The sequence below is a fragment of the Eubalaena glacialis genome, chromosome 7 (assembly GCF_028564815.1).
Source record: "Eubalaena glacialis isolate mEubGla1 chromosome 7, mEubGla1.1.hap2.+ XY, whole genome shotgun sequence".
Classification (NCBI taxonomy): domain Eukaryota; kingdom Metazoa; phylum Chordata; class Mammalia; order Artiodactyla; family Balaenidae; genus Eubalaena; species Eubalaena glacialis.
In genome coordinates this window covers 23,823,852-23,837,216 of record NC_083722.1, presented here as the reverse complement: position 1 = coordinate 23,837,216, position 13,365 = coordinate 23,823,852, and the positions used below count along the sequence as shown (strand labels likewise).

The following is a 13,365-nucleotide window of genomic DNA, read 5'->3' as shown; positions in this document are numbered from 1 at the left end:
GCAGAAATTGAGAAGAATCAGAGAGGACTACAATAATAGTCTATTTCATATGAAATCTTGCACAGATATTTGACTCCTTAATTTATAGGCAATTGTGCCTTTGATTAAAGTAACCACACAAAAAATGAATGAGTATGAAAGTTTATGCTTAATGACAACTGAGTACAACAAATGACACTTGAGAGTTGACTAAAATGCAAGAATACTCGCATGGAAACATGCAGGCACAACTGTGTGAATGACATCAACCTGAAAAAAACATGAAAGAATACGTCAGTATACACCTGTCTGGATAAACAGATGCATGAATGAATTCTCTATCCCTGTTACCTTACTGGGCACCCTGTGAACCAGGCACGGAGGGAACAGTACCTGCCTAGAGCCGCTCATTACCCTCTTGCTTCCAGGCAGGTCCTGCTGCAGAAAGCGCTCCTGTCAGCTGCTTCGAGTCTGTGGGAGGTGCCCCCTAGTACACTCTGCCAGCAGTGCTTTACCCGGGTGGGGCTAAGGTTGTCCTGACCAAGAAGAGCACCACTCACCTGTGTGCCCCAAGGCCAGAAGTCAGGAAGGACTGAGGATCAGATGGAGAAATCTCACCTCCCCAACTGCCCTGCAGAAATCAGTCTGAACTGATGGAGGGAGATGCTGATGCTTGATTGATTCCTCCGCCTTCTGGATTCCTTTACTCTCTCACCTGAGCCCAAGGGTTCCCAGCAGTCACATCACCCTAGAAGCAGACTGACCCCTATTCCTCATAATCAGGAAACCCCAAAGCCCTGTCCCTCTCCCCCTCCCGTGATATCACCCTTCAGCTCTGCTTCATCACATGAGGGTTACAACTGTTCAGGGGAGATTCCCCGCCCAGCGTCAGCCCGTGAACACTGGCCCCAGGTGTATTTTCTCCCAGCCCTTTATGCTTTGCTGTGAATCTGTCAGTCACTGGGAGCTGGAGGGGAGAGAGAGGTGGAGAATTTTTAGCGCCGCGTCAAGGCAGTGAGATAGACCCCTCCTTCTCCCCAGAATCTTACTCGCTGTCCCTTCCCAGACACGTGAAATAAAACACAGACCAGACGTGTACATTTAAAGAGCAATTAAAACTTTTAATATGAAATTATATAGATATTGCAGACATGAAGTAATGCATATACAAGTGTGACAGGGTGTGAAGGGAACCTCAAGTTTCCAGAAATCTGCTATTAGTCATTTTGGGAGAAGCCACAGTGAGGAAACTTACTGATAAAGCTTATTTGTAATAATTGAATTATTATCCATGTATTCTATTATAACATAAAAAAACAAAAATAGAGTTAGTAACTAGTGTAGTGCAGCAGCAATCACCTCACATATATGAACGCTTTTAATCGTCCCCACCACAACTGGAAATAAACACTGTTTTTCTCATTTCATAGATGAAGAAACTGAGGCATCAAGAGGGAAAAGTGCTATATTGTAAATAAACTCCACCTCAAAAAATAATAATAATAACTTTTTTAAAATAAAAATAATTTTAAAATAATAAAATAAATAACAGAACACACACAAAAGGGAAAGTGCTAGTAAGACCAGAAGAGGGAGCTGAATTCAGGCCTCTGGCAGCAGATTCTAAGCTCCCCCAGTGGAACTGATGGACGCAGGGTCTGACAACGAGGACTGAAATCCCGGTTGTGTGAGGCCATTATGGTCACTTGGCTCCATCTGGCATTGATCCAGGTCTTGTAGGCTAACGGCTTTGGGGAAAAGGAAAAACCAATAAATAAATGACCAATTGGCTGCAGAATATTGCTCTTTATTCCCTCAGAGATTCTCCTTCAGTTGCTCCAAAGCCAGGTTCTGTCTTTCTCTGAGGGAAGAGAACACCCCGCCTATTTTGCCCCCTTTTTGCCCAGCCCTTGCTGGACTCCTCCCCTGACTCCCCAACATCATCACCTGTCCCTGCTTCCACCACCCTCCACGACAGGGACAAAGGTCGGCAGGACGAAAGGACAAGATCCAGGAGTGGAAACCCAAAGCCCTCCCGCCTTAAGCCCGGACCCATCCCCGACACAGTGCGAGGCTCCGTCACAGACGGGTCCCGACTCCGCGTTCCTCCAGGCCTGGGAGTGGACACACACACAACTCCTTCCTCTCCTCCGTTCTCGGGCCTCCTCACCTGCACAAGCACCTGTTCCACTGCCCGGCTCCACCTCAGGCCCTGACCTCCACCTGCAGCGCAGCCTCCTGCCCGCCCCCAGCCCTGAGCCAGCAGCTCCTAACTGGAAAGCCCATCGGGAAGCCCAGGTGACAGCAGCCCCGTCTAGAAAAACTGGGCTGCCACAGGCCCTGCCCCTGACCTGACCCTGGAACACCCCTGGCTTGCAGAGGCCTGGCCTTGCCGTGACCCTCACTCCCCGCCCAGGCTCTCAGGGTGCACTTGGTCTTCTCTCCTCCTTCCTGGTCCACTGCCTCCTGGAATCCCAACTCCACCCCAAGTGCTGCTGCTAGGCTGAGGCTGCACAGTCCCTCCTGCCCTGTTCCAGGCAGGGATTCAACCAGGACCGCCCTCCCTTCCTGTAGGGATCTGCTGCTCAATGCGGATGGGGGGGACACCCCCAGCCTGAGGCTGTACCTGGCCCCCTCTGCACCCTGGGACTGCCACTGCCACCCTCCACCTCCCACAGGCAGTGCCCCATTTGAACTCCTCTTTCATTTAATATGCACCGCAAGGTCAGTATTGGAGGAAATCCTATTGAGCTTTGCCACCTGAAGTCATAAACATTTGTATTGGACATCAAAAATTTTAAAAGTAATTTTGAGAAATTAGCACATGATCTTCACACTGTTTTCCCAGCAAATGCCCCAGTGACATACAAGACAACCGTTTCTGCCCCAAGGGAACCAGAACTCATGTTCCCTGGGGGTGGGGTGGGTGGGGAGGGCTTGGGGGTGCCCCAGGTGAGAGCAGGAGCAACTACAGAGCTGCCTGGTCCCCTGCTCTGGCTGCTGCATGGACAGAGCCTCTTGCTGTGGGGCAGGGTGACTAACCATCCCTGTATGCCCAGGCTGAAGGCCAAATGATAAGGGAATTGGGCTCGTGGATGAGAAACCACGTCCCCAAGCACGCCAGTGACACAAAGAGGTGGCATCAACAGAAGAAGCTGAGTCTCTGCACACGCCACCTTTGTGGCAGGCACACGCTCTGCCTTTGCTCTTTGCCAAACACAAAGCTCTGCTGCTCTTTTCCTCTCCCCTCAAGCAACCTGATTATGGGGAAATCAATGTGACCATCCCCTTCTCCAAGTCTACAGGGCAGTGACCACCATGAGCAAGGGAACTGGCTCAGGGAGGGCAGGGTGAGGCCACAGAACACAGACCCAGTGCCCTCCTCTAAAGAGCCCTTGGACTGTGTCCCGAGGGGCTGGACAGGAAAGAACCCTGAGGTGAGATAAAATCAGTGACCCCAGTTGTCCAAGGATTGGCTGTTCTCCTCTCCCCAAATGGTCAAGGGGTATCTGCTCACTACTCCCCTATGTTATGGGCAAGGAAATTCCAGCAAGCATGGGGGCAGCACGTGATGGGAACTTGAGAAGGATGCAGGCTGGGGGTGACCCAGAGGAAACGAAACTCAGAAGACAGTTCATGGAGGAGGAATTGAAGAGGTTGCAAAACATCTCTAAGTGGGGCCTCACAAGGGCGCATCACAGGCAGGGCTCTGGCACCATCCACTGACCCCTAGTTTGAGCCTTATGATTCTTTTACTTGGATTCTTTTTTTTTTTTCTGTATAAAACTAAATTTATTTAAACTGAAGTTTTATATTTATCTTTTCTTTTTAAAAAATTTTTACTGGAGTATGGCTGCTCTATAATGTTGTGTTAGTTTCTACTGTACAGCAAAGTGAATCAGCTATACATATACATATATCCCCCCTTTTTTGGATTTCCATCCCATTTAGGTCACCACAGAGCCTTAAGTAGAATTCCTTGAGCTATACAGTAGCTCCTTGGATTCTTAATGATGGCTGAAAAACTGGGGAGAGAAATGCAGATAGGAAGTGATAAGCCCATCGCCTGGCCTCTGAATTCCTCCTCGGTTTTTAACCCCTCCCCACAAGCTCACAGACACTTTACTGCAGGTTCCCTCTGAATCAATCCATGATCACCTAGACCCTCCCAATGAGCACATGACCCAACATATCACCCCTAGATGAGGCCTGATGAGCTGAGAGTAGACAGAAAAAGATGAGAACAGAGCAGAGAGCTGAAACCCTCACTGCGCCCAGTCTCACCCAGAGCAAAGAGAGGCCCCTGCTGGACACTAAGGGCCCCAGCCTGGCCCTGGCCTTGGGCAGGACCAAGGGGTTAGAACAGACGTGGCTCCCATTCCCTTCACAAATACCCCAGTGTCCAGCTCCTGGAACAGAGGCTTGTCATCTTCTCGAATCTGTGCAGAGAGACACGTGGGGGACCCTACATCCCAGGCAGAGCCCCTCCCATCCCCACCCCCTGCCCAGATTTCTCACCTGGGCTCCCCACAGCTGATGCTGTCTTCTTCTTCTTCTTCGTGCAGCAAAGGACACAAAGCCCGATGATAAAAACAAGAGCAAAGGCAGCAACACCCAGGATGGTCCGCCACTGACTCTGATACACCAGGGTCTCTCCTGAGAAAGGGCCTTATTACATATAACCCAGGCACCCCAGAGCCACAGGTCTGCTCTCCTCTCCCTGATCCTGGCCTCTGACCCTCCCAGGGTCACAACCCCCTCCAGGCTCACCCCAGGCTCACCAGAGGGCACAGGGTGTGCACTGTGATTCCCGCTGTGTTCCACGTGGTACTTGACACGCTGTTCCTCTCCTTGGGGAACACTTTTGGTCACCCAGGACCAGTAGGTCCCGTTCCCATCAGGCAGGGCACCCTTGACTGCTAGGCGTCCCGCCTCATGGGTTCCTCATCCCAAAACCAGGCCGCTGAGATATTCCGGGGAAAGAAGCCGAAAGCCCAGCATGTGACGTTGACTGTGCCCCCCTAGTCCTGGCTGCGGGTCACGTTCACAGCTGGGGGCACTGGGGGAGAAAGCACAGAGCCAGTGAGGCCCAGGGCCAAGCCCTGCTCCCTCTAAGGAAGACGGAGAGAACAGAGCTGCTGCTCCCCACTCTCCATCTCTGGCTGAGCCCTCGCCCACCCCAGACCTGCTCCAAGTCTGTTCTGCACCCTGGGGCCCAGTTCCTTTAGCCGGACAGGAGGAGGGGCTGTGATGGGGCCTCACTCTCTTGCATCCACGTGTTGATGCTGAGGAGCGGGCCGTGTGGGGTGGGCTCCTGGGGACCAGCAGGGAACTTTCTGGGACAGGCAGGCTGGGAGCCAGGGAGGCCCACTCCAGTCTAGGGGCTTCCTCTCCTGACTGACACCCACCTTCCCTGGTACAGTTTCTGTCAGAGGGCCCACTGCTCCCCTGGATGATTGTCACCGGGGCGGTTCATTCCCCTCCCCACCTGCCCATCTTTCTATATGGATTTAACAGAGCAGGAAATTGCAGGACACCACGCCAACAGAGCATATATGCACCCAGAGGACAGGGAGGGTCTCTGTGGGCAGAGTCAGGGCGTGGAGGCTCTAGGGGTCTGGGGGAGAGGAAGGGCCCTGGTCCAGGAGCAGTACCTGTTCTCTCCCTGAAGCCTGTCCAGGATTCCAGATAGCCCCGCAGTCTTCCACAAAGCTCTCCCTGCACGTGGGCCCGGTAATACTTGCTTTGAAAGCCATCTGTGTCCCTGGACTTCTCCATTTCCATGGCCCAGTTCCGAGCCAAGGACTGGGGCACTGTACATCCGTTGGTCTCTGGGTGACAGGAGAGGAGGAGCTCCCCATCATAGTAGAGAAACCTGAAGCCCCAGGCGTGGTTGTCTTCTCGGATTTCACAGCCCACGATCTCCTGGAGGGAATTCACACCTGCACCCCACCCCACCCTACCCCAGCAGTGACTCCTCCAGTCCCCATGTCCTTCTGTCCTCCCACCCAAGTGAGAAACTCCAGCCAGAGGGCTCCTTCCCTGCTCCCCTCCATGTCTTCCCAGTGCTGCTGAGTCATGGCCACCCCCCTGCTGAACTCACAGACCTCTGTCCTCTGGACCTGCCCCCTAATCCAGTGAAATGCCTCACAGCAGTCTCGGCCTCTCCCCACTCTCACCTCCTTTCTCCTCCTGCAGGGCCAGGATTTCTGCTAGAAGCTTTCTGAGGTCCTTCCAGGTCTCTGTCAAGTCCTTGGACTCTGTGTCCCACGTCTCAGCTCCCAGCTCTTCTGCCCACAGTCCCCGGGGCTCTACCTTGCCTGTCTCACGGTCATAGTGCAGGAAGGCCTGGCCATCCAAGTGTCCCCCAGCGAAAAAGCTGGACTGCACAGATCCATCCCGGGACAGCACCGTGAGGTTGTAATGAAGACTGTGTGATCCTGGGGAAGGGGGAACCGCAGATGAAACAGCTTTCCAGAAACAAGTGCACATCAAATGTTTACCAGACAAGTTCTGCTGTCCTGACCTGCTCCAGGACTGAGGATGCAGAACATGCACATGTACAAGGGACCACAATGAGAATTTTTCCAACACAGGGGAAAAAAGAAAAAGAGGAGTGAAGGAGAGGGGAATTGAGGAGTGGAGGGAGGGGTGGAGATGGGCAAACATGCAGGACAAGTGCCAGGACAGGGAGGCACCAGCTCCCTAAGGGTCCAGGCAGGAGGCCAAGGGGAGAGGCTGGCCTGCAGGGGGCAAGGGAGAGGCAGGAAGACCAGGGTGAGGGGAGGTGGAGTCAGAGGGGAGGGAGGGGCAGTGTCAGCCCAGGATCAGAGGCATCCCTGGTCAGAGGCCGGTCAGGTGAGATAGAGAGCAAGGGCTGCTGCCCGTGGGGCAGGTTCATCATGGACGAGGTGGGCTCAAGGGAGGGTGAGGCACGAGGCAGAGGGGCCTGAGGGGCTGTGGCCCTAAGAGAGTTGAAGGTGGGCCAGTACCCCTGGTGGAGGTGAAGCAGTGGGTCTGGGCCCAGAGTGCAAGAGGCACGGTGAGGCCCCAGGTGGGGAGGTGGCTGGACCTGCCAGTGTCCCCTGGGAGTGGTGGCTGTTGGGGGCCTGAGTCAGTGCCATGTGCCCAAGGGTCATGGAGAATTAGAAGGAGCGGTGGCAAGAGAAAATAGAACTGGAAAGCCAAGGTGCACATTGGGAGGGACCTGCACAGTGGGAGTGGTTGGGGGCAGGTCACACCTCCACAGAGGGTGTGGGTCAGGCAGCCAGCACAGGAGGGCGGGGCTGGGGGAAGACCCCCTGTAGGGAAAGGCCAACTCACCAAGTGGCATCAACAAGGATTTTGGATACATGGTTGAGGTAGTGAGAGCCCACTGGGGTCAGTGAACCTAAGAGAGGGTGATGAAGGCCAAGGAGGTGGGCAATTGGACCAAGGGTAGTATTCCTATTGGGGAGGGAGGAAGGGCAAGGGGCTGCAGAGGAGACAGTGGTGAGGGCCTGGATTAGGGGGCAGGGGATGAGCATGCCTCAGGGGTGACTCTGGGGGACCTTGGATTAGGGTGAAGACAGGAGAGGAGGGGTGCTGTGGGTGAGGGAGGGTGAGGATGGCGTGGTGATTCCTGGGAGGAAGCTTGTGATTGATGAGAACGTGGTGAGGGCCCAAGGCACTCGGGCAAGGAGTGGGACCTGGGCAACGTGCCATGGGGGGAGGTGCAGAGGGACCAGGGCAAGTGGAGTCCAGCAGCTGAGGCCTGGAGAGTGGAGGTCTCAAGAGGGTGAGGTTTAGGATGCAGGAGTGGAGAAAGGGCAGTGCTGGGTGAAAGGCCCACACTGAACGAGGGCCAAGAGCAGGTGCCTGCACTGGGGCGGAGCTAGGAGGATGGGTGCCAAGACCGGGTGAGAGGTCCTCCCACAGGGCCTGTGCACTGTGCTCAAGGCCCAGTTATCATTAGCAGCAGAGCTCCCCCTGGTGATGAAAATAGGGTAGTGATGAGGGAGGGAAGTCCCCCTGGGCAAAAGTCATCCCCAGAAATGTAAGGTTAGTGAAAGCTGGGGGGAGGTAGGAGCCATGCAGGTGTCTGATCCTTGCAGGTAAAGACCCATGAGGGGGGAGTCTGCTGGTGGTCCAGTGGTTAGGATTCGGCGCTTTCACTGTGAAGGCTCAGGTTCAATCCATGGTCGGGGAACTAAAATCCTGCAAGCCGCGGGGGGGGCGTGGCCAAAATAAAAAATAAAATAAAATAAATGTTTTAAAAAAGCCATGAGAGGAGGAGAGGGCCCGGTGGTGGGAAAGGGGATGAGGGTGAGGATGCCCTAGGAAGGGATCAGAGAACCACAGAGGGGAGGGGACAGCAGGGAGGGGGAGGACAAATCCTGAGGGGGCACAAGTGACGGCAGGGGAGAAGGCAAGGAGAGAATCAGGGGTGGGAACACGGGCATAGCAGAAAATTAGAGTAAACATTGGCAGGGGAGGGGGGAGGTGCGGAGTGGAGACCACAGAAATCACAGGAAGAATCCCTTGGCTCCAAAGCTGTCACACTCTAACTTCTGTCAGTGAAAATAATCAATAGACAATCTATAATAAGAATACAGAGTTTTATTTGAGCCAAATTAAGGACTAGTCCAGAAACCAGCTTCCCAGATAACTCTGAGAAACTGCTCTGGAGAAGCAGGGTTTTCAGCACACTTGTGGGGTTTTTCTGTTGTCGTTGTGTTTTTGTGTTTTTTTTGTTTTCTGGCCTCGCCGTGCCAAAATCTTAGTTCCAAAATCTTACTTCCGGGACCAGAGATGGAATCTGGGCCCAAGGCCGCGAAAGTGCCGAGTCCTAACCACTGGACCACCAGGGAATTCCCCTTTAGTGCAGTTGTATATCTTGTCAGAACAAAGAACATTAAGCAAGTCAGGGCTACATTTCTCCAAGGTTTAAAAACAAACAACCAAAAACAGACCAGCACGTACACATGCAGAACATACAGTATAGCCCTGGCACCTGGGAAGGGAGTCTTATCATCAAAGGTGAACCAGCGTTGGAGTCCCAGGAAGAGGGGCATTTAGTCTTTATTTTTAACATGGACATTCTTTACTTCTGGTCAATGTGCCCTTTCCTTTAATAATTAAAGCAGATGTACAATGTATGTCTGACAGGCCACAAAGAGGCAACTTACTTAGCGCAAAATTCAACTTAGTTCATGTATAAGCCAGAATGACTTCCCTGTATCTGAACATGTGAAAACATATTTTGTCGCTTCTCTCAGTGAAAGTCAGGATCGGCCACGGTGCCCACAGCAGTAGGAAGTGTGGTTCAGGGCCCTTAGGCCCTTCCTAGAGCTCCTGGTCACTAGAAAGAGACCCCCAACTCCAAGGACTGAGGCCCTTGAGCGCTGCCTGCCTGGAAGCTCCCCGATTCCCGAGGCCAGAAACGGGAAGAGGGCAGAGCTGAGAACAGGAGGAGAGGACAGCGCTCAGGGGCCTAAGAGGGCGCCCCACACACCGGTGGGAAGTGGCCGCCTGAGCGTCGGACCTCCAAGAGCCCTTGATCGCCTCTGACGGGAGCAACCCGGGCTTGGGGGCAGCCTTCCCACCCAGGGGAGTCAGAGGACGGGGATGTGTGAGGAAGAGGAAAGCAGGGAGGGCGGGTGCAGCAGGGGGAGCAGAGGGTGGGAGTTGGAAAGAGACTGAAAAGCGGGAACGTGCTGTGGTGGCCACAGGCCCCGAGCAGCTCCCGGCCCCTCCCCGACCTCACGCCGCCCCCCACTCCCCACCCCGCTGCACCGCAAGTGAGACGGTCCCCGCGACGCTCACCGAATCCCACCCGGACCCTGAAACCGCCCCAGGCTCCCGGCTCAGGACCTCAATGAACGCCACTCACCAGCGGCGGTAGCCGGGAGCACAGAAAGGGCAGCGCCGGCTAGAAACGGCAGGACAAGGAGCAGCGCCATGGCCCAGACCTTGTCAACCTCCCAGAGGCTCCGGGACAGCAGCCGAGCGGGCGGCGCTGAGCCGGGCGGCGGCGGCGCACTGGCAGCGGAGACGGCCCGCACGGAGGTTTAAAAACTTGGCCCCGCCCCCGTCCCCGTCCCCGCCCCGTCCCGGTCCCTGTCCTCCCTCCCCCGAGCGGGGACCGCCATCCGGCCGCCTCCGCTGCCTAGAAAAGCCTGGAGGCTAGAAAAGCCTTAGGATCCCCAGGAAGGTGAAACGGAGGGTGAGTGCAGACAAATGCCGAAGGGACAGGCTCTGAGCAGCACAGAGTTAGGGCGCCCCCCCCCCTCCCCGCCAGAAGCGCCCAGATCACCGCCTCCCTCCCCTGCAAAGAAGACTCCCCGCCCACGGCAGGGAAGGTCTCACAAGGCTGCTTCAGAGACACCCCACGTTTCCGGCCTTTCGGGGCTTCTTCCTTCAGGCACAACTTCTCTCCCATAACCCCCTCCCTCCACCTTGCACAGCAGAGGTACTGGCAACAGTCCGCTGAGACCAGATTTGCAGATTTCAGCAGCTCTGCCTCTCAGAAGCCACTTCCCCAGATGAAGGACTCAAGAGTTCAAACTCTTCTAGATGTTTCCACCATTATAATCTCCTTCTCCTCCCACTGACTCCAAGACCGAGCCACGTCTCTTTTCCTGTGGCCTCAGCCTATAGGTATCCACACTCTCCCAAGGCAGCCTCTTGATTCAGGCCCAATGAGGTGGTTCCCCGTGATCTACCCCAACACCAACCTCTCCAGACTCCCTTTCCAACCTGCCTCAGGACATCTGCGCCTCTGGGCCCATCTGCCCCTCAAACCCAACAGATGTACAGGCAAACTCTACCCCTCTCCCCGCACACCAGCCTCTCTCCCTCCCCAAGTTCTCTTTAAGCATCACCAGCTTGGTCCCTTCTGATCCCCTTTCCCCTGCCTCTCATGGGCTCACAGTCAGCTCCTCCAACCCCTTTTCAGTCCCACTGCAACTATCTTAGTCCAGGCTTTCATCTACCTCAGCCTAGAGAACTGGAAAGGCTTCCTAAACTCCTGCCTGTCTCTAGTCATAACCATAAGGCCCCAGCCATCCACAGCTGCCCCATCTGCAGAATTAACACATAAGGTCTCTACTCCACCATCAAAGCCTGCAGCTGCCACAACCAGCTGTCTGGCATCATCTTCCACTTCTCTGGTGACATCTCCCCTGGGTTGCAGTAAAAGTGGGCTCCCCCCATTTCCTTGCCCTGTCCCATCAGGATGCCACTGCTTACACATTGCCCTCCTGTGGATTACTCTCCTCTGCCTTCCAGCCCATCAGAACTGCACATCCTAAAAGATCATCCCAATTAGCTGGTGGTAAGGGTGGTACAACCTTGGGATTATACTAAAAACTATCTAACTGTATGCTTTAAAAGGGTGAATTATGTCATGCATGAACTATATTTCAATAATACTATGATAATAATAATGCCATCCTGAAAAAAGCCTCCTTCTACTGAAAGCTGTGCCTTATCCCCAACACACATCTCTTGGTCTTTGGCATTCCTACGCCATGGTCCTTAAACCTGATTGCTTATAGAACCACCTGGGGAGTTTTTACTATCCATATGTCTAGCCCATGGCCAAAACCAATGGAATCAGTATCCTTTGGGTTGAACCTAGCCCTTCATATCTTTTAAAGCCCCCTCAGCGATTCCAAATGTGTAGGCAAGTTTTAGAATCACTGGTCTAGCCCTGGTTGAAACTTCCCTGATGGAACCAAGTGTGCCCTGCCTTGAACCCCATCTGACCATTTTATACTCCCCACGTTAGACAATGGGCCACTTTAGAATCAGGAACTGTGTTCATTTCATCTTTGTCTCCCTGCAAATGCTTTTTTTAAAGTTGTACTCTGCCTCTCATTAGTAACCATTCCACTAAGACCCTTATCCAATACTTTTCCTGTGGATGGAAATGTCGTGCCTCAGAAAGTTTTAACAATTTCTTAGATTTCAGATTTTTATTAATTAATTACTTTGACCATCATAATTTATTTAGCAGGTCAGGGATTGGGTCCTGTCCCATCTCGGAGAGCTTCTTTTCATTGCGAAAGGTCACAAGGGTAGTGAAAGTATAGAGTGGCAGATGGATACCAGCTCTCCTGACAAGCCCTTTCCTCCATGACCATCCTCCTTCAAAGACTTGCTAGGTGTGGCAGCTCCAGCAAACTGTCTCATTCGAGTCACACCCCCTCTCCCCCCAAAAAAGACTTTTAATACTAATACTAATATGTTAGGTTTGTCTCACAGCATTTAGAGATGACTGCAATAAGAGATAAAGCCATCTACTCTTCGTGAGAGGTACGACTCCAGATTTGGGTTGCTCTCCCTGATTTAGGCGTGGCTGCCCCTCCCCCATCAAGCGTCGCAGCTAGGCTTCTGTACAAAGTGTTTTCCCTCCACCCCACCCTGCCTCCAGCCTCCCCTGCTCTGCCCTATAAACTACTTTTTCTCCCTCCACTCTCCCTTTTATACCCCTGGACTCACCGGCACACTGGCGTCTTTCTCTGCGCAGACGTCTCGCACTGCCGCCGGGTCCCGAAAGGAAACTGAAAACAGCCAGCGCGGATGCTTGCATAACGCAAGGCGCGGCCCCGCTGCACCCTCAGAAGATCACCCAACCCCTAACTCTGGTTTAAAGGAAATAAAAGTTGTTCGTGGATATAAAAGCAGAATAAAGGCTCTTATGGGCAGGTTGGGAGAGGAGTGAGCTGCATTCAGGCTTCTGGTCCTCACACTGCTCGGCAATTACAGCTGCAGGCTGCGAAAATGCAGACCTGCCCGGGTCCGCGGAAATTCCGAGTCGGTAGGTCTGACGAGAGATCTGGAATCCAACTTATTTTAAACCGCCTCTGGATTGATTCTGAGTTCGGAGCTGCTTCCTCCAGCCCCCTCCGCCGCGGGGCCCACCCTTAGATTCTAGGATCTAAGTACACTTCCTACAGCCTCGCGTCGCCCTCAGGGAGGAAAGCGCCCGCCGCGGAACTGGCCTTTGGATCCGGTCCTGCCTGCCCGAATGAAAAGCAGAGATCCAGAAAAAAAAACAAAAACAAAAACAAAAAACCACCGAGGTTCTGCCACGTTCAGGGAGGAAACTACTTTAGACCCAGTGTGACTTCCTTCAAAGACTGGGGTGACTGCCCGAAATGATACGATAACAGCGGAGCCGGGCAACGCTTCATCGTTTACAAAACGCCCCGGTGAGCGTCGACTTGGGCGTCGGTACCAGACCGGTCCGAGGTGAGTCACGTGTGTTCGTGTGTTTGAATATGCAGGGGATAAGCCCTAAAGGAGAGAGTGGAAAAAGGAGGAAGGAAGGGAAGGGGGAAAGAGTTGAAAAACGGAGAAGAGAAGAAAAAAGGAGGAAAAACCTACGGGGAAATAAATTTT

General features: G+C 53.6%; 1 protein-coding gene across 4 annotated transcripts; it reads right to left on the bottom strand.

The window, feature by feature from the left end:
* Positions 1–1,130: 1,130 nt before the first annotated feature.
* Positions 1,131–12,965, bottom strand: LOC133095096 (MHC class I polypeptide-related sequence B-like). Of its 4 annotated transcripts, none has more exons than XM_061195963.1 (6): positions 12,463–12,965; positions 6,159–6,419; positions 5,634–5,854; positions 4,761–4,829; positions 4,498–4,635; positions 1,131–1,727 (listed from the first exon to the last, which is right to left on the bottom strand). In XM_061195963.1, exons 1-6 carry the CDS (start codon positions 12,551–12,553, stop codon positions 1,554–1,556), a joined length of 954 nt encoding a protein of 317 aa, XP_061051946.1. In that variant the 5' UTR covers positions 12,554–12,965; the 3' UTR covers positions 1,131–1,553. The 4 variants fall into 4 exon arrangements, with proteins under 4 accessions (XP_061051946.1, XP_061051947.1, XP_061051948.1 ...); XM_061195964.1 differs by lacking the exon at positions 12,463–12,965 and adding an exon at positions 9,851–9,947; XM_061195965.1 differs by having other exon boundaries at positions 1,533–1,727; positions 5,634–5,810; positions 12,463–12,964.
* Positions 12,966–13,365: the final 400 nt, after the last annotated feature.

What these genes read in the sequence shown, in the direction of transcription:
- LOC133095096 (XM_061195963.1), bottom strand. Translation starts at nt 12,553, where the DNA reads ATGCAAGCATCCGCGCTGGCTGTTTTCAGTTTCCTTTCGGGACCCGGC. An exon ending in CCTGCAGGAGGAGAAAGGAG is followed by an intron (nt 5,855 to 6,158) that starts GTGAGAGTGGGG and finishes CTGGGGCTTCAG; the next exon opens with GTTTCTCTACTATGATGGGG. An exon ending in TGCACACCCTGTGCCCTCTG is followed by an intron (nt 4,636 to 4,760) that starts GTGAGCCTGGGG and finishes GCCCTTTCTCAG; the next exon opens with GAGAGACCCTGGTGTATCAG.